This window comes from Rhincodon typus, chromosome 1 (assembly GCF_021869965.1).
Source record: "Rhincodon typus isolate 14 chromosome 1, sRhiTyp1.1, whole genome shotgun sequence".
Lineage (NCBI taxonomy): Eukaryota > Metazoa > Chordata > Chondrichthyes > Orectolobiformes > Rhincodontidae > Rhincodon > Rhincodon typus.
Genome location: NC_063332.1, coordinates 29459191 through 29480221, shown reverse-complemented (window position 1 = coordinate 29480221; position 21031 = coordinate 29459191). Strand labels below are relative to the sequence as shown.

The 21031-nt window shown below is 41.9% G+C and overlaps 1 protein-coding gene across 1 annotated transcript in view; it reads left to right on the top strand.

Moving 5' to 3' along the window:
* dym (dymeclin) overlaps positions 1-21031 on the top strand; it is a 446122-nt gene that overhangs the window by 79732 nt on the left and 345359 nt on the right. The window contains exon 3 of the mRNA XM_048598245.1: positions 6903-6955. Coding sequence (XP_048454202.1) covers positions 6903-6955 — 53 coding nt within the window. The remainder of the gene's footprint in view (positions 1-6902; positions 6956-21031) is intronic.

Sequence of the window (21031 nt, the reverse complement as noted above, 5' to 3'; positions counted from 1 at the left end):
CCAAGCACGGTAACGAAACGTCTGCGGAACAACAAACCAGCTCGGCGTGCCAACCAACCTCAACACCCACAACCTGAGCTACAGATCTATTCCAAAACCTTAGTAAGTTGTTAATTCTTTTGTTTAAGCTATAAACGTGGTATCTGATATCTTATTTAAAATGTCTGATTAGGAATCAGAGTGGCAATTTTGAGGATCATTGAGTACTTTAATTTTACTGTGCTGCAAATAAGGGATAGAGAGGCTGATTTTTTTAAAATTTGGCTGTCTATCTTTATGTAGTAGCACCTTGCAGTTGGTGGACAGACTTCGGAAATGAGGATTTGAGTTCCTTATGTCAGAATTCTCACCTGACCTGTTCCTGTAGCCATTGTACTCACTTGTGCAGTTCAGTTTCATGGCCAATGGTATCCACCAACAAAAATAATGCCAATGAATTTTTTTCATTTACTTGTTGGACGTAGGCATCACTGGCTGGCCAGCATTTATTGCCTGTCCCTAGTTGCCCTTGAAAGATGGTGGTCAGCTGCTTTCTTGAACTGCTGCAGTCCATGTGGTGTAGATAGACCCACAGTGCTGTTCTGGAGAGCATTCCAGGATTTTGATGCAGTAAAGAGATAACAATATGTTTCCAAGTCATGATGGTGAGTGCCTTGGAGGGGAACGTGCAGGTGGTGGTACTCCCATGTATCTGCTGCCTTTGTCCTTCTAGATGGTAGTGGTTATGGGTTTGGATGGTGCTCCATAAGAATCTTTTGGCAAGTTTCTGCAGTGCATCTTGTAGATAGTAGCAGCGATGCGTATTGTGTGTTGGAGGTTGAGGGGATGGGTATTTGTGCATTTGGCACCAATCAAGAAGGCTCTTTTGTCGTGGATGGTGTCAAGTTTCTTGAGTGTTGTTGGAGCTGCACCAATCCAGTCAAGTGGGGAATATTCTATCACACTCCTCACTCGTGCCTTATAGTTGGTGGACAGGCTTATGGGAGTGGAGAAGTGAGTTACTTGCTGCAGTATTTCAAGCTTCTAACCTGCTGTTATAGCCACTATTTATACGGCAAGCCCAGAAAGTTGATACTGGGTGTTTCAAGGGGAAATGCTTAGAATTTCGATGGTCACTGTCTGGCACTTGAGGTGTAAACATAACTTACCACTTATTCAGGCTTGGGCTGATGTTGTCCAAGTCTTGCTGCTTATGCACATGGATTGTATGTGGGAGCACTGTGGTTAGCACTGCTGCCTCACAGCCCCAGGACCCTGGGTTTGATTCAACCCTCGGGCGACGGAACACTCTACACAGACATTCTCCCCGTGTCTGCATGGGTTTCCTCTGGGTGCTCTGGTTTTCTCCCACAGTCTGAAGATGTGCAGGTTAAGTGGATTGGCTGTGCTAAAGTGCCCATAGTGTCCAGGGATGTGCTGGCCAGGTGGGTTAGCCATGGGGAATATGTCGTTACGGGGTGGGTCTGGGTGTGATGCTCTTCAGAGGGTTGTTGTGGAGTTGATGGGCCAAATGGCCTGCTTCTGTACTGTAAGGATTCTGAGAGTGTCTGAGGAGTCATGAATGGTGCTGAGAATTGCACAATCATCACCAAGCATCCCCACTTCTGACCTTCAGTTGTTTTTCCTACCATGATTTGTGAATGGATGTGGCAGGTCTGCAGAGCTTAGATTTGATTCATTGGTTGGTTGGCCCTGTTTATGGCATGTTGCTTCTGCTGTTTTGGCGTGCAAGAAGTTTTGTGTCGTAGCGTCTGATCTTTAGGTATGCCTGGCACTATGTTTGGCGTGCCCCCTTCTATTCTTCATTGAACCAGGGTCGATTGTTTTGTTTGGTAGAGTAAGGGATATGCAGGGATATCATAGTTGAATGCAATTCTGCTGCTGCTGATGGCCACAGTGTCTTGTGGATGACCAGTTGCTGGATCTGTTTGAAATCTATTTATCACACAATGCAGTGTATCCATAAAGTGAGAATGGAACTAGATGTTCACAAGGGCCAGGTGTTTGTAATTCTTATCAATACTGACATGGAAAGATGCATCTCCAATAGAGGTTGGTGAAGATGATAAGTTTTTAAAGTGCCTAATTTGAAGATGGCATTTAAATTTATTTAAGTGTTGGAGATTTAGAACATGAGTGTTCTGTGGCATAAGGGATTTAAGTGGCTTTAAAATTGTCAGAGGATTGGAGGAAGCTGTTAACTAATCCAGACTAACCCCAAATGGCCAAAACACACACCGTGATATCAGCATAAACTGTCTGATTTATATATATTTTAAAATGTTTACATTTTTAGTTTGTTTTGAAGTTTGTATTAGTAACATTTGGGTTTTCTTTGTGTCCAAATTTGTTAAATAATTTGTAAGCATTTTTGTAGCCATGATGCTTTTTTTAATTTATTTAAAAGCAGTTTGTGAGGGCTACTTTGACAATCCAATGGGCTTGTGCGTACTTTAGAATTTTATGACTTATCAGGGTGAACCATAATACCTCAAGATTTCTGTTAGAAATTTCTGGTCTGGGAGTTTTTTTTAAATTTGAGGGAAGCATCCATAGGTCAGAAGGAGAGATTATTGTTTCAGTTTTACTTTGTTTCGGAAAGGTTGGACAGCAACGGTTGTATATAGAGCATTGCCCCAAGAAGGAGAACATTTCGTGAAACTACATTACCTTCGAGTAAGGAGTTATTGAAAGTCACAGACTAGAAGTTTGGGATCAAAGAGGATTTGAACTGAGTTGAGATTCAGAACTCTGTAAATTGGAGCGGCCATCATGAACTAAAAATATTGTGTGTATGTAAATAAAATGTTTGTGAATGGTACAGTAACAGTTCAGTAAGAATAAGAGCATTGTGCTACAAACTGTAAGAAAAAGCATACAAAGTAATGTAAATTTTGAAAACAGCTAGCTGTATAAGGAAAAAAGAGGCTTGCATTCATATATCGCCTGCCATAACAGCACTGCTTTAAAACTAGTGAAGTACTTTTGAAGTGTACTCATTGTTGTACTATAGGAAAAATGACAGCCCCCCAATTTGCACGCAACAAGATCCCAAAAAAGTAGTGATACCAAACAGATAATCTGTTTTGTGATGTTGATTTGAGAGATAAATATTGGCTCGAACATCAAGGATTTATCCTCTGCTTTTTGAAATAGTGTCATGAGATAGGACCTTTCCAAGGGCAGACTCTTAAATCTTTCATCTGAAAGACACTATCCAGTACATGAAATTAATGCACTAATATCTCTTTGCAGCAACATTGATTATAATACTGCTTGTCTTTCATCGTCTGCAAACTTGGATAAGTCACTTACTGTTACATCATCTATGTTGTCAATAAATGCAGAGAATGGTTGAGGACTCAACACGGGTCCCTATGGGATGTCACTGGTAACGTCTTGGCAATTATAGTATCTGTCCTATATCCCTCCACTCTCTCCTTGCACTCGGCCAACTTCCAGTTCAATAATATGCCCTCAATTCTACCTACTTCAACTTTAATCAGCAGCCTCTTATGAGGGACTCGATATCGTGCCTTCTAGACTTTTGTAGGATTAACATCCAGTTATTCATCTGTTCAATACTTTAGTAAGCTCATCAAAAATTCAATCAGGTTCACCAGACATGATCCAGCATTAAGAATTCATACTAGCTCTGATCAGATGAAAATTGTGGAAGCATTTAGTCACCCTATCCTTAATTATATATACGTACCTTCCTTGCAACAGATGTTCAAGCTGCCAGGCCTGCTTCCCTGGTTTTGCGCTCTCACCTTTCTTAAAAAGTGGAGTTATGGCAATTTTCCAATCTAAAGGAAGGAACATCTCCTGATGGGTGATCGCAAGGCTTCTGATGAAAAGCCGTTGTCTTGAAAAATTAACATTGTTTATCTCTCCACTTGTATTACCTTACCTAAATGTTTCTGACCTGTTTTTGTTTAGTCTGGTACATGTTCCATGAAATTGCTTGTGCTGTGGCGCAAGCTTTCTAAGACCAGTGGTGTTATTCCATGTAATATTACCTGTGTGCCGGAGTTATTTTTTCTAAATAAACCTTGAATTCCAAGTGCACCTCAGAAAGAGTCATAGAAATACTAGATTGGAGTTAATGTATGAGGAGCTTTCAGACTCTACGAGCGCTAGGAAGACGTATCAGGAGTGTCAACACTGTAATATCCTATGATTATGTAGGAGGGTCTTGTGATGTGAGAAAAGTTTGGAAGAAAGTTCTTGGAGTCTGAGGTCTGGAGAGTGCTGGCGATGCCATAAGAATTTGAGAGCTGAGAAGGAGCCTTATTTATAGTTGGAGGAGAGAGACAGGTTGGAAGGGGAGTAGGTGAAGGAAGTTCCTAAGGTCACCAGTGGCAACAGATAAGGAAGTGAGAGACTGCTTGTATTGATTGGTTGCGGGCTTAGCAGTTTGGGGGGCGGGGGGAAAGAAGGTGATGCAACCCCTTCCCCCACAGCAGTTCCACATGTCATCTGCCTCCTTGTGAAAATTGTGGTGGCTATTTAATGTTCTGGGGTTATACCTTTTGTCCTATTATCAGCGATCTTGTCTCTATGTTCCTGCCATGCAGCCTTTAAGGCTAAATCCTATGCTTCTGTAATCCTTGTTTGCAAAGTACACATTGAGGGAAATTGAACAGCAGAAGTATTAGATAGGAAGACACAACCTGATTACATGCTTTCCTGATCATATATACTGGGATACATCAAGAATTTAAAACAAAATCCCTTTTTATACTACAAATTTCTCTGATCTGCTTGAGTATAATTTCCAAGATTTTGTATGCAAGTTTTATATTGTAAAATTTATGATGAGGCAGGAATCATTCAGGCAGAACCAAATGTTTTACAGCAGTATATTGATATTTGTCTTTAAAAATAATTCTCAATCAGCCTTATTTAGTACTCAGTATCAAAAAGCTAGATCGCTGCTGCTGGTTATTGGGGTTGTCTGTCTGTGAACAGTTCAAGCCGAAAAGTACAAATTTTTAAGAAAAGCAAATTCACTTCCTGTACTTGATGAACTTGTTGGTGTAAGGTGTTACTGACATTAAACGGCTCAAACGTTCTTTACTGACTACACTATTACTGGTAACCATTCACAGATAGGATTTCCCATCTTAAATTTATGCACATGCAGATTCCATGTAAACAATCAACGTAAAAATTCAGTCCTTTAATGTTGAAATATATGGTTTTTGAAATTTTATTTTGTATAGTAGGAACTGTGTGGATTAATGGAGACTATTTTTAAGTATTTTCTGTGATTTTATTGATTGATCAGGAAAATAATAAGTTGTTAATAATTGCATTGGGTACTGCATTATAAATGTTTATGAAAAGCATTGTTTGAAATGTTCATGTATGAAGTTTAATATTAATGTTAAACATTGTGGCATAAAATTGTGATATAGGAAGTATTAACATACTTGGTAGACTACTCATGTTTCTAATGTAATTCTAAAATGTTCTGTTTCTTAAATAACAAATGGTCATTTGTCTTACACAACTTTAGTATTGCTGAAAAAAGCCACATTTTGTCAAAACTTTTCATCTTCCATTCATCAGGACATTTTGTAGGCAAACAACATTTATACTCTGATAGAGTGCTAATTGGCAAGTAGATTCTGGTAGAGATACTGCTATGGAGAATGCAGCAGTTAAAGATTGACTGTTAACTGCTAGGCTCTGTTTTAGATTTGTTTTTGTTCATTAGGGGTCTGTGGGCTTTGGCTGGGCCATTTATTGTCTACCTCCGAATTGTCATCAAGAGGATGCTGGTAAACTACCTTCTTGAACTGCTGCAGCCATTTGCTGCAGGTACATCCGCAATGTTGATAGGGAAGGAATTCCAGCATTTTGTCTCTGTGACACTGAAGGAACAAGGATGTATTTCTAAGTCTGGATGGTGACTGGCTTAGTGGAACTGGCAGGTGATAACTGGCATCTGCTGTCCTTGCCCTTCTTTGAGGGTAGTGGTAATGGTTTTGCAAGGTGCTGTTTAGGTGCCTTTATAAATTCCAGTTGTGTACATTCTAGATGGTCCACCATGCTGCTACATGTATCGATATTGGAGGAAATTAATGTTTGTGGATGTAGTATCAGTCAAGCAGCCTGCTTTGTCCTGTATTTTGACACCTTCACACTCCTGACTTGTGCCATGTAAATAGTGCCAGACTTTGGTGAATTAAGAGGTGAGTTGCTCTTGTATGTACAAATTTGGCAGGTTCATTTGATTGGTCAGGTCATTTCCCTGAGAAATGAACCTGCAAATGGTTGTCATCTATTTTGTTGAATTGAAACATGCACTGAATTTCACTGCTGATGTGATGTCAGGTATATGCATGTCCCAAAGACTGGCAGATTACATCAAACAGCACACGTCTTCAGTTTGCAACAAGTAATGTACTGACCATACTTGATCAGCAAGTATTGCAAAACTCGGTGCCCAATATTTGGGGTGATACTGCATTTGGACAACCTTTGCTGTGAAGACTTGAACTGAAAACCAGTTTAAGACTGAGACTCCGGCTTACATTGTGTCACTCCAGATGTACTAGAAGCTGTATGTATTAATGCTCAAGACCGAGAGAACACATGCATACGTTGCACCAGTTTCAACTCTGTGAAATTGGTGACCACTGTTCTCTGGTTCATTTCTCAGTGCAATGCCATGCCCAGCTGGCAAACTTTCAAATATTTGAAATTTGGCATTGTTGCGTTTGTTATGATGAGTACAAGCTAAAGAGCTTCAGCATCAAGCCTGACGTTTTTTAAGCAATATTCTTCGTATTTCACTTCATCTGTACTTATAAGTGTAGGATTATTGTTCAAAACATAAAAATTGTTGTTTCAAAATTGTGTAACTATCTTGCAATACTCTTCTCTTGCAGTACTGATACACAGCTCTTGGAAGAGGCAACGCTTTCGATTTCCAAATCATTAAGTAAGTGTATTCATAACTTAAATTGTTTGTCTCTTCTTTACTAACTTTCCAATTATTCTTGATATTGATATTTATAGAAATATAATTCAATTTACTGGTTCCCTTTTTGGTTTTTTGATGTCAGTGATATAATCATCCTGAAGAGTTCAAATTAATTCAGCATTACTGTGCATTTAAGTAATTGCAGTTGGAGCAGAAGTGGAACCTCCGGGTATGTCAGAGTTTCCGAGTAGAGAGGCGGCACTCTAGTTTCAAAGGTCCACATTCACTACTAATCTCTGTCAGAAAGCATATATGCAGACTTCAACTGCTCGCAAAGCCTACTTTTATTGTTTTGTTTAGTGCAAGAAAAGTCATCAGTTAAGCAGTGTACTGGAGATAGCCTATGGCTGTTACCCTGTAAACTATTGTATTGTGCTACTTTTCAAAATAATATTGATCTTTATTAAACTCTGAGAAACATGTAACTTTCATTTGCTGCATTCATTTAAATGAGGAAAAATACATTTATGGCTCATTCATGAATTTGGAATAAGTTTATAAATGTGTTGTTAAATGAGCACCTTTGCTTTCACTTTTAAAAATACTTTTTGAGATATTACATCTTGCATATTCTTATCCTTTCAGACTGAGTTTATATCTTTCTGTTTCAGTTGAAAACAATCCTCGGACAGAAAACTTTCAAGCTCTTGTAAAGATTTTCCTCAGTAGAACCAAAGAATTGAAGGTCTCGGCTGAATGTCAAGAGTAAGTTAGAAAAATATTATGAATGTATAAGACTTCCAAATAAAGATTGAAGTATTCTATTGCTGCTGTCGGTATCTTTCAGACTAACTTAATTTCCAAACTGTTCAATCGAAATTTTGCCGAGGCTTGCACTTAAAAGGGGTCAAAAACGATTTCTAAGAATGTTGAAGGGCTTGAGCTAAAGGGAGAGGCTGAATAGGCCGGGGATATTTTCCCTGGAGCATTGGAGGCTGAGGGGTGACCTTTATAGAGGTTTATAAATCATGAGGGATATGGATAGGGTGAATAGCCAAGGTCTTTTTCCCAGGGTAGTGGAGTCCAAAACTAGAGGGCATAGGTTTAAGATAAGAGGGGAAAGATATAAAAGAGACATGAGGGGCAATTTTTTTCACGCAGAGGGTGGTGCGTGTATGGAATGGGCTGTCAGAGGAAGTGTTGGAGGCTGGTACAATTACAACATTTAAGATGGATGTGTATATGGCTAGGAAGGCTTTGGAGGAATATGGACCAAATGCTGGCAAATGGGACGAGATTAATTTAGGATTCCTGGTCAGCGTGGATGAGTTGGACCAAAGGGTGTGTTTCCATGCTGTACACCTCTGTGACTCAATAACCAAATTGTTGATTTGGAAAGACTAAGATTTTGCATAGTGCCATATGTATTTAAGAAATATTCTGTATATTTATTATCTCATGAGAAGTCCTCTGTTATATCAGCCATTCTGTATTTAATTTGTAGTTTGTGCTGACCATAATTTACCTTCTAATTCATGTTTAATTTATGTGGGTTATGATTCACGTTAAATAAAAGCTACAAAAGTAGAATATTGTGGTACTTTCTTCATTTGTATGTCCCCCCGCCGCCTCCTGTGGGATTTTGAATAGAACATAGAACATAGAATATTACAGCGCAGTACAGGCCCTTCGGCCCTCGATGTAGTGCTGACTTGTGAAACCAATCTGAAGCCCATCTAACCTACACTATTCCATTATCATCCATATGTTTATCCAATGACCATTTAAATGCCATTAAAGTTGGCGAGTCTACTACTTTTGCAGGCAGGGCATTCCACGCCCTTACTACCATCTGAGTAAAGAACCTACCTCTGACATCTGTCCAAATCTATCACCCCTCAATTTAAAGCTATATCCCCTCGTGCTAGCCATCACCATCGGAGGAAAAAGTCTCCCACTGTCCACCCTATCTAATCCTCTGATCATCTTGTATGTCTCTATCAAGTCACCTCTTAACCTTCTTCTCTCTAACGAAAACAGCCTCAAGACCCTCAGCCTTTCCTCATAAGACCTTCCCTCCATACCAGGCAACATCCTGGTAAATCTCCTCTGCACCCTTTCCAATGTTTCCACATCCTTCCTATAATGCGGTGACCAGAACTGTACGCAATACTCCAAGTGCGGCCGCACCAGAGTTTTGTACAGCTGCAACATGACCTCATGGCTCCGAAACTCAATCCCTCTACCAATAAAACCTAACATACTGTACGCCTTCTTAACAACGCTATCAACCTGGGTGGCAACTTTCAGTGATCTATGCACATGGACACCGAGATCTTTCTGCTCATCCACACTACCAAGAATCTTACCATTAGCCCAGTACTCTGTATTCCTGTTACTCCTTCCAAAGTGAATCACCTCACACTTTTCCGCATTAAACTCCATTTGCCACCTCTCAGCCCAGCTCTTCAGCTTATCTATGTCCCTCTGTAACCTACAACATCCTTCTGCACTATCCACAACTCCACCGACTTTGGTGTCATCCGCAAATTTACTAACCCATCCTTCTACGCCCTCATCCAGGTCATTTATAAAAATGACAAACAGCACTGGCCCCAAAACAGATCCTTGAGGTACACCACTAGTAACTGAACTCCAGGATGAACATTTCCCATCAACCACCACCCTCTGTCTTCTTACAGCCAGCCAATTTCTGATCCAAACCGCTAAATCACCCTCAATCCCATGCCTCCGTATTTTCTGCAATAGCCTACCATGGGGAACCTTATCAAACGCTTTACTGAAATCCAAATACACCACATCAACCGCTTTACCCTCATCCACCTGTTTGGTCACCTTCTCGAAGAACTCAGTAAGGTTTGTGAGGCACAACCTACCCTTCACAAAACCGTGTTGACTATACCTAATCAAATTATTCCTTTCTAGATGATTATAAATCCTATCTCTTATAATCCTTTCCAACACTTTACCCACAACCGAAGTAAGGCTCACTGGTCTATAATTACCAGGGTTGTCTCTACTCCCCTTCTTGAACAAGGGGACGACATTTGCTAGTCTCCAGTCTTCTGGCACTATTCCTGAAGACAATGATGACATAAAGATCAAAGCCAAAGGCTCTGCAATCTCCTCTCTAGCTTCCCAGAGAATCCTAGGATAAATCCCATCCGGCCCAGGGGACTTATCTATTTTCACACCTTCCAGAATTGCTAACACCTCCTCCTTATGAACCTTAATCCCGTCCAGTCTAATAGCCTGTATCTCAGTATTCTCCTCAACTACATTGTCTTTTTCCTGTGTGAATACTGATGAAAAATATTCATTTAGCACCTCTCCTATCTCTTCAGACTCCACGCACAACTTCCCACGACTGTCCTTGACCGGCCTCAATCTTACTCTAGTCATTCTTTTATTCCTGACATACCTATAGAAAGCTTTAGGATTTTCCTTGATCCTACCTGCTAAAGACTTCTCATGTCCCCTCCTGGCTCTTCTTAGCTCTCTCTTTAGGTCCTTCCTGGCTAACTTGTAACTCTCAAGCGCCCTCACTGAGCCTTCACGCCTCATCTCTACATAAGCCTCCTTCTTCCTCTTGACAAGAAATTCAACTTCTTTAGTAAACCACGGTTCCCTCGCTTGACTACTTCCTCCCTGCCTGACAGGTACATACTTCTCAAGGACACGCAGTAGCTGTTCCTTGAACAAGCTCCACATTTCAATTGTGCCCAGCCCCTGCAGTTTCCTTCTCCACCCTATGCATCCTAAATCTTGCCTAATCGCCTCATAGTTGCCTTTCCCCCAGCTATAACTCTTGCCCTGCTTTATATACCGATCCCTTTCCATCACTAAAGTAAACGTAACTGAATTGTGGTCACTATCACCAAAGGGCTCTCCTACCTCCAAATCTAACACCTGGCCTGGTTCATTACCCAGTACCAAATCCAATGTGGCCTCGCCTCTTGTTGGCCTATCTACATACTGTGTCAGGAAACCCTCCTGCACACATTGGACAAAAACTGACCCATCTGAAGTCCTCGAACTGTAGCGTTTCCAGTCAATATTTGGAAAGTTAAAGTCCCCCATAACAACTACCCTGTTACTTTCGCTCCTATCCAGAATCATCTTTGTAATCTTTTCCTCTACATCTCTGGAACTTTTCGGAGGCCTATAGAAAACTCCCAACAGGGTGACCTCTCCTTTCCTGGTTCTAACCTCAGCCCATACTACCTCAGTAGATGAGTTGTCATCAAGTGTTCTTTCTGCCACCGTAATACTGTCCTTGACTAACAATGCCACACCTCCCCCTCTTTTACCACCTTCCCTGATCTTACTGAAACACCTAAACCCCGGAACCTGCAACAACCTTTCCTGTCCCTGCTCTATCCATGTCTCCGAAATGGCCACAACATCGAAGTCCCAGGTACCAACCCATGCTGCAAGTTCACCCACCTTATTCCGGATGCTCCTGGCATTGAAGTAGACACACTTCAAACCACCTTCCTGCCTGCCGGTACACTCCTGCCACCTTGAAACCTGATTTATGACCTCACTACTCTCAACCTCCTGTACACTGGAGCTACAATTCAGGTTCCCACCCCCCTGTTGAATTAGTTTAAACCCTCCCAAAGAGCATTAGCAAATTCCCCCCCCAGGATATTGGTACCCCTCTGGTTCAGGTATAGACCATCCCATTTGTAGAGGTCCCACCTACCCCAGAATGAGCCCCAATTATCCAGGTATCTGAATCCCTCCCTCCTGCACCATCCCTGTAGCCACGTGTTCAACTGCTCTCTCTCCCTATTCCTCGCCTCGCGAGCACGTGGCACGGGTAACAAACCAGAGATAACAACTCTGTTTGTTCTAGCTCTAAGCTTCGACCCTAGCTCCTTGAATTTCTGCCTTACGTCCCCATCCCTTTTCCTACCTATGTCGTTGGTGCCTATGTGGACTACGACTTGGGGCTGCTCCCCCTCCCCCTTAAGGATCCCGAAAACACGATCCGAGACATCACGGACCCTGGCACCTGGGAGGCAACACACCAACCGCGAGTCTCTCTCGTTCCCACAGAATCTCCTATCTGTCCCCCTAACTATGGAGTCCCCAATGACTAATGCTCTCCTCCTCTCCCCACTTCCCTTCTGAGCAACAGGGACAGACTCTGTGCCAGAGACCTGTACCCCATGGCTTACCCCTGGTAAGTCATCCCCCCCAACAGTATCCAAAACGGTATACTTGTTTTTGAGGGGAATGGCCACAGGGGATCCCTGCACTGTCAGCCTGTTCCCTTTCCGTCCCCTGACTGTAACCCATCTACTTTTTTCCTGTACCTGAGGTGTGACTACCTCCCCGTAACTCCTCTCAATTACCCCCTCAGCCTCCCGAATGATCCGAAGTTCATCCAGCTCCAGCTCCAGTTCCCTAACACGGTTTCCAAGGAGCTGGAGTTGGCATAGCTTTGATGTGAAAAGGGGAAAGATTTACAAAGGACCAAACGGGCAACATTTTCATGCAGAGGGTGATATGCGTATGGAATGAGCTGCCAGAGAAAGTGGAGGAGGCTGGTACAATTACAACATTTCAAAGGCATCTGGAATGGTATATGATTAGTGATATGGTGGCAAATGGGACTAGATTAACTTAGGATATCTGATCAACCTGGACGCGTTGGACCGAAGGGTCTGTTTCTGTGCTGTACATCTCTAAATAGATTTGAATGTTTGGAAGGCATTTGATCATGGGCACACATCGGGGCTGCCTTCCAACATAAGAGGCCATGGTGTTGGCGGTAGTATATCAACACGAACAGGTGATCGCTTAAGTAGTAGAAGATAGAGTTGGGATAAGGGGGACATTTTCATATGGCAACTATGACTCTTGGAATGCCATACGGGTCAGTTCTGGGGCCACACTTATTTGCGATATATTCATGAATTGGATGAGGAAGGTGCATATCCTACAGCCAGATTTGTGAATGGCGCAAAAATGGATGGGAAAGCAAGTGGTGAGGATGACACACAAAGCCTTTAGAAGGAGGTAGACAGGTTGAATGACTGGGCAAAAAGTTGATAGATGAAATGTTATGTGGGAAAGTGTGAGGTTGTGTACTTTGGCAGAAGGATAGAGGAGTTGAATATTATTTAAGTGGAGAAAGACATTAGAAAATTACAGAGGAGGGATTTGGGAGTCCTCATCTGTGAAATACAGAAAGTTAGCATGAGTCCAGTGGGTAATAGGGAAGGCAAATAGAATGTTGCCCTTTATTTCAAAGGGAGTGGAATATAAAAGTCGGGAGGTTTTACTGAAACTCTAGTCAGGCTTCAGCTGGAATACTATGAACAGTTTTGGGCCCATTATCTAAAGAAAGTTATTGGAAACAGCCCAGAGGATGTTCACTATGATGCCAGATATGGAGAAACTGTCTTATGAGAAGAAGTTGAGTTGATTGAGCCTGTTCCCATTGGAATTTAGAAGAATGAGCGGCGACGTTATTGAAATGTTCAAGTTGCTTAGTTCACTTGATAGGATAGATGTGGCGAAGTTTCCCCTTGTGGGAAAGTCTGTGACCATAGAAAATAATCTAAGAACAAGGAGTTGCATATTTCAGACAGATGAAGAATTTCTTCTTGTAGAGAGTAGTGAATCGGTGGAGTTTACCACAGAGGACTGTTGGCACTCTACTTTTATCATCCAGCTTTCTAATTTCCTACCTAGCTCCCAGACCTTTGAGTGAATTCTGGCTACATCCCTCTTTTTCTATCTGTGTTGATACTGATGTGGACATGACCGTTGACTGTCCACTACCACCACCACCACCACACTGTACTGTGCAGCTGTTCAATGACTCTGTTAATCCTGGTACTAGAAAGTCATCCCGGGTTCATGTTTCCAGTTGCAGAAATGCTTGTATTTTGCTGTACTTGTTGAATCTCTTTTCAGTGTTCTTCCTGCATCCATATTGTTTCACCTAGCATGATGCCGTGGACTTTGTTATGGCTGCATTCCACAGATGCACAATCACTTTGATCAGTATTCAGAACTGTATACTTATTGGGAGTAAGATGCAGTGAGGAGACATTCCCTCTCTCCCTGCATACTCAAGCTGAAGACTGAACACCTAAGTCTTCTATCCATGAGGCTCTCAATCTTATAGATATGCTGCAGTGATACCATCTGCAGCTAAAACTTTGAAAACCAGATTTCAAGCTGTTGCAGTTGGAAGCTGCTTTTAACGTGTTGTTAAACTAGAAGGGGTACAGAAAAAATTTACAAGGATGTTGCTGGGACTGGGGGTTTGAGTTGTGGGGAGAGGCTGGATAGGCTGGAACTTTTCTTTCTGGAGCATCAGAGGCTGAGGGGTGACCTCTCACTCTCTTGCTCCCTCACTCTCGCTCTCCTCTTACTGTCTCTCTCACTCTCTGTCTCTCTCTTTCATTCGCTCTCTCTCTCTCTCTCGCTCTCGCTTTCTCGTTGAAACTTGCAGAATCTGCCCGGAGTGAGATCAAAGTCAGTACTTTCCTGGTCTAGGTAATTCAGCTACTTGCTACCTTATTTAGTTGAACTATTGCAGGGCTATCAGTTTATTTTTTAATGCTTTATGTAAATGAAGTACTTACAACAGGCTATCTGTGACACACTGTTTAGGAAATGTAATTATAATAGGCATATTGATTATATCTTTTGATTCTTTTCTTGCAGAGATATTACATATAACATTCTTCTTGAATCTGTGACTACGCTTTTAGTTCTACTGTCTTACCAACTATTCCAGAAGGAAATCATTCGAGAGAGTTTAATATACAAATGTTTGATGCAAGGACAATGGTATGTCAGTTTCATTTAACGTATGATTTTGATCCTTTTCTAAATTAGCATATAAATATATAGCCTACATGTGTGTACAAATGCCTTGCAATGAATGTTAAGATGTTAAAGGAGGTCAGAGAAGATTGACCACAAGTATAGCAGGGCTTTAATCATTATGGTTAATGGCTATTAAATCTTTCCTTTGGCTTGGAGGTTATCTTTCAGAACAAAGCTGCTGCAAAAATAGAGAAATGAACAGGTCTGCAAATGAAAAAAAGTTGTAAAAAGGTTCATTGCTTTGGTCACGGGGCATGAGTTTACTATTCTTCTTAAATACTATTAAATTGTAGTTAGAATGAGGGGAGATAATGGCATTTTGGTATTGTTGCTGGACTAGTAATGCTGGTTGGATGGAATATTCTGGATGTCCAGTCTGGGAATTAAAAGTCTAATGATGACCACAATAACATTGTCAGTTGTTATAAAAAACCTGTCTAGTTCTTTAGAGAAGGAAAACTGCTATCCTTACCTGACCTGGCCAGCATGTGACTTTAGAGCTATGTTGAATGGTCAGCTTTTATTACCCAACTCTAGTTTCTCTTGAGAAGGTGGTGGTGACCTGCCTTCTTGAGCTGCTGCTGGCCATGTTCTGTAGGTTGACCAACAGTGCCATTGAGGAAGGAGATTAATTGTGGGTATTTAATTGTGGTTGACTTTTAATATGGGAGACCTGTTTCACAGAATGTTCAGGCGACAGTCTAGCACAGCACTCTCAGAATTGTACATCATACAGATAATGTGCACTGGCAGGACAGACCCTGAAGAGGTGCTGGAATAGTGGTATACAGTCAGGAGAGAGGTGTCCTGGGAGCCCTCCACGTTGACACCAGGCCGCATCGCTCTCTTTCTTTCTTTCTCTCTCTCTCTCGTTCTTTCTCTCTCTCTTTTTCTTTCTGTCTCTTTCTCTGTCTCTCTTTCTCTCTCTTTCCCTCTTTCTCACTTTCTCTCTCTCTTTTTCTCTCTCTCTTTCTCGCACACCTGCTCGTTCGTTTGCTTGCTGTTGCGCTCTGTCGCTTGCGCTCGTGCTCCCTTGCTTGCTCTCACCCTGGCGCCCTGTCTCTCCCTAGCATGCTGTTTCTTGCATGCTGTCTCTCAAATACCTGCTCTCTCTCGTGCTTGCTCTTGCTGTCGCGCTTGCTCTTGCTGTCGCGCTTGCTCTTGCTGTCGCGCTTGCTCTTGCTGTCGCGCTTGCTCTCTGTCGCGCTTGCTCTTGCTCTTCTGTCTCGCTTGCTGTTACTTGTTCTCGCTTGCTGTGGCGCGCTCTGTTGCTCTCGCTTGCTCGCTGTCGTGCCTGCTGTCGCTCTCGCTTTCTTGCTCTGTCTCCCTGGCGTGTGCCCTCCTGCTCATGCCTTCCCACTCGCTTGCGTGCTGTCGCGCTCTACCTTGTGCTGTTGTGCACTTTCTCTCGCATGCTCCTGCTTTCACTTGCTCTCTCCATCTCTTGTTCTGCCTTGCTCTCTCATGCAGTCTTGCGCACACTCTTGTGCGCTCTCCCTTCCCACCCCACCCTGCAACAAAAGAAAGGCTGATAAATTAACACTTCCTCATGCTGAACACCACTTGGAGTAAGCACTTGGTGGAAAGATGTCAGGATGCACTCTCAGTGGATGGGCCTCAACATCCATCACCAAGACTGGCTTGGCAGCACCACTACAAGCTAAGCTGGTCAAATCTTAAGGAACACAGCTGCTAATCTACTAGAATTTTTCAAGGATGTATCTAATAGAGTTGATCACTGGGAGCCAGTGGATGTGGCTCACTTGGACTTTCAAAAGGCTTTTGACAAAGTCCAAATAAGAGATTAGTGTGTAAAATTAAAACGTGATTGAGTGTAGTGTATTGAGATGAATTGAAAATTGGCTAGCCGACAGAAAACAAAGAGTAGAAGTAAATGATATTTTTCAGAATGGCAGACAGTGACTACTGCAGGGATCGGTACCAGAGCTCCACTATTTGCATTTATGTTAATGATTTAAATGAGGGAACTAAATGTGATGTCTCAAAATTTGCTGGAAGGGTGAACCATGAGGAAGATGCAATGATGTTGCAGTGTGGTTTGGACAGGCCGAGTGAGTTCAAGATTGAGTGGGAAAATGTGTACAGATTCAGTATAATGTGGATAAATGTTAGATTTTCCACTTTGGCAGCAAAAATAAGAATAAAAATAATAAGATTATTATTTGAGTGGTTGTAAATCGATCTTCAACGAGACCTGTGCAACAGTCGCTGAAGGTAAGCCTGCGGGTACAGCAGGCAGTAAAGAAGGCAAACTGTATGATGGCCTTAATAGTGAGAGGATTTGAGTTCAGGAACAAGGATGCCTTGCTGCAGTTATACAGGGCATTGGTGAGACCACATCTAGAATATTGTGTGCAATTTTCGTATCCTTATCTGAGGAGAAATTGAGTCAGTTAGGATTGTATTCGCTGGAGTTTAATAGAAACCTACAAAATTTTAACAGGACTAGACAGCTTAGATGCAGGAGTGATGGGGTGTCCTGAAACATGGATCGTTCAAGGATAAGGGGCAAAGTTTGTCGGACTGATATGAGGAGAAATTTCTTCACCCAGAGCATGGTGAGCCTGGTGAATTCACTTTTGCAGAAAGTGGTTGAGGGCAAAACATTGTGTTTTTGAAAAGGAGGTAGATATAGCTCTTGTGGCTAAAGGGGTCAAGGAATTTGGGATAAGGTGAGATCAGGGTATTGAGGTTGGTGATCAGCCATGATCATAATGAATAGCGGAGCAGGCTCGGGATTGAATGGTCTACTCCTGCTCCCTATCTTCTATGTTTCTATGTTTGTATAATAAGGTAAGAAGTGGGGAGATTTGCTGATTGTGCAGTGTTTATCATTATTAGAAACTCATCAGATACTGAAGTAGTTGAAATTCCTCAATACCTGGACAATATCCAAGCTTGGGCAACCTTGTGCCAAGTGATGGGAAAGACTGACACTTTCTGACAACACTGAGTCCCCCAGTATCAGCACCCTACTGTTGACAGGAAATGGAACTGGACTAGCTATAAAAATATTGTTACTGCAAGAGTAGGTCAGACGCTTGAAATCCTTCAGCTGGTAACTCAACTTACCTCCTGACACGGCTTGTTCTCCTTCTGCAAGATGCAAGTTAGATGTGTGATAGAATACTCCCCACTTGCTTGTAACCTTCCATCTAATCTGTGAGGCTGCGCTCAGAGATCTCTCTGAGATTCTATGGATGCTGATTGGCATGCAGACACATTGACTTCTGGTTTTGGAAGTTGATGCCTTGCATGGACCTCTGTATGTCTAAACATCTAAAAAATCATCACAGGGAGTATTGGTTGCCTGGTTTAGTGCAGCACCTGCAATGCTCCACCATTGATTCTCAGCAGCAGTGGTGTGTTTCATCAGCAAGACGCGCTGCAGAAATTCTTCTTGGACAGTACATTCCAATCCCACAATCACTGCCATCTTGAAGGACAAGGGCAGCAGGTGCCATGGGGACTCCACAACCTGTCAGTTCTCTACATTACTCACTGTCCCAACCTGGAAATATATCTCTGTTCCTTCAGTATTGCTGGGTCAGAATCCTGGAACCCCTTCTTTAACAGCAGTGTGTGTACCTACACCAAAAGTGCAGCAAGAAGGGAACTCACAACTATCTCCTTGAGCAATTAGAGATGACAAGAAATACTGGCTCAACCAGCGAAGGCCACATCCCACGAATGAAGGATTAAAAAAAATTAGTGAAGGCCACAGAAATTTTCCTTGACAAAATTAGATATAGAATGCATTTGGCTATTTTTGTTGAAATTGAGCCACTCTTGGCATTTAAGATGAAATTTAGGTAAACATTTAAATGCCACAAATATTGCTGTTTCTGTGGAAAGAAGATGTGCAAGTTTATTTTAAAGAAAACCTTGTGCACTTTAAAATGGTGTTGTCATTCTTTAACTTAAACAGTTATGCTGTTTTCTTATGTATGGTATTTGACCTCAATGCTGTATAGTTTTCTAAGTAAATTTTGCTTTCTGTTAGAAAATTTCTTCGGCAACCTCTTTTATTTTAAGACACATTTGTAGTGTATTTTTGCTTAGTCTTCCCTTTTATATTGGTACTTATCTATTTCCTATTCTTTCTACATAATATTTGCCAGTAGATGGTGCTGGAGGCTATTTTACATATTGGCTTACTCACGGAAGATGGATACTATGGCAATTTATTGTGGAGGTAGTATAATGGTATTCTCTCTGGATTGGTAATTTAGAGGCCCTGGCTAGTTTTTTGAGTCCTGGTTCAGATCCAATTACAGCAATTGCTAGAATTTAAATTCAATTAGTTAGTAAATCGAATGAATTATTAACAATTTGGAATTAAATGATGAAGTCAGTATCTATGACCTGAAATCCTCATTGATTGTTGTGAAAACACATCTGGTTCACTAATACCCTTTAGAAAAGGGTATCTGGTATTCTTAGTTAGCTTGGCTTACACATTGCTGTGTCTGGAGTCAATATGATTGACTTCAAGCTGCCCTTGAATTAGCTTTGCAATCCACTCAGTTGTACCAAATCACTACAGAAAAGTCAAAATGGAATGAAAATAAATGTAATTCTTATATTGTGTTTTACTCAATGCGCAATCTTGCAAAGTCCTCTTGACCAATATCTGAAGGTGTGTGCTGTGGGTCATGAGAGCAGTTGCCAAGACTAATTAAGCCACAGACTGATGTAGTATGCCCCAGACACCATCATGCTGTCCCTCTGGTAGATGGATGTACCAAAAGTGGTGGCTCACTGACAACCGGTTTGCTTGGGGAGTCCTGAACCTTTTCTCTGGATCCCAGAAAGACTCACGGCATATGGTCAAACATGGACAAAGAAACCTGCTGATCATTACCCCTCCTACCCTCCCCCAGTCTAATTAATTGACGCTCCTCCATGTTGAATTTATTTTTAATGCCATCATGAGGTGTGGGCATCACTGGCTTGACCGGCATTTATTGCTTGTCCTGAGTTGCCCTTGAGAACTGCTGCAATCCATGTGCTGTAGGTAGGTCCACAATACAGTTAGGTTGAGAAATCTAGGATCTTGACCCAGTGACAATGAAGGACAGTATTTCCAAGTCAGGATGGTGAGTGGTTTTGACAGAACTTGGTGGTTGTGGTATTTCCATGTATCTGCCACCCTTGTCCTTCTAGATGGAAGTGATCGTGAGTTTGGAAGGTACTGTCTAAGGATCTTTGAATTTCTGCAGTGCATATTCTACATGGTACACACCGCTGCTACTGAACACTGCTAGTAGGGGTTATGGATGTTTGTGAATGTGATGTCAAACAAGCGGGCTGCTTTGTCCTGGATGGTATCCGGTTTCGTGAGTGTTGTTGGAGTTGTACTCATCCAGACAAATGGGGAATGTTCCATCACATTCTGGACTTGTGTCTTGTGGATGGTGGGCAGGTTTTGGGCAGTCAGGAGATGAATTACTTCAAGATTCCTAGCCTCTGTCCTGCTCTTGTAGCCACTATTTATCTGGTGAGTCCAGTTGAGTTTCTAGTCAATGGTAACCCTCAGGATGTTGATATTGGGGCTTCACTGATGCTAATGCCATTGAACATCAATTGAGGATGACACAATATACTTTTGGCAGCAACCTAAATGTCTGTCACGAACAATGAACTTGCTGAGACAGTTTTGGACATTTACGTCATTGATCTGTCTGCCTGGATGCGTTATCCATGACCATGTTGGTGAGAATTCCATATCATGCTTGTGGAGACAAAGTCCTGTCATCACACTAAGGATTTCCTAGCTGGGTTAGAAGCAGATTATATGTAGCAACTCAAAATTGGGCTTCAGGATTGTGGTTTGTTAGCAATTGGAGATTTGTATTCAACTGCAATCTGTAATATCATGGCATGACATATACCTCATTCTATCATTACTGTCAAGCCAAGGGGTCAACCTTGTACAATGAAGAGTGCAGGGGGGCATGCTGGGAACAGTGCCAGGGATACCTAAAAGTGAGATAAGTGACAACAAAGGACCATGTGTGCCAAAATAGTTGGCAAAGTTACAAAGTAGCACAACCCTCTGAGGGAAGGTAAGGAAGGACTTTTTGCGGGATGAGCACAGTATTTCTTAAGGGGAAATTATAATGCTAAAGAGGATATTCTAGATATGTTAATTTGTTACTGTTTTAAAACAATAGAGGCATTATCACCAAAGAT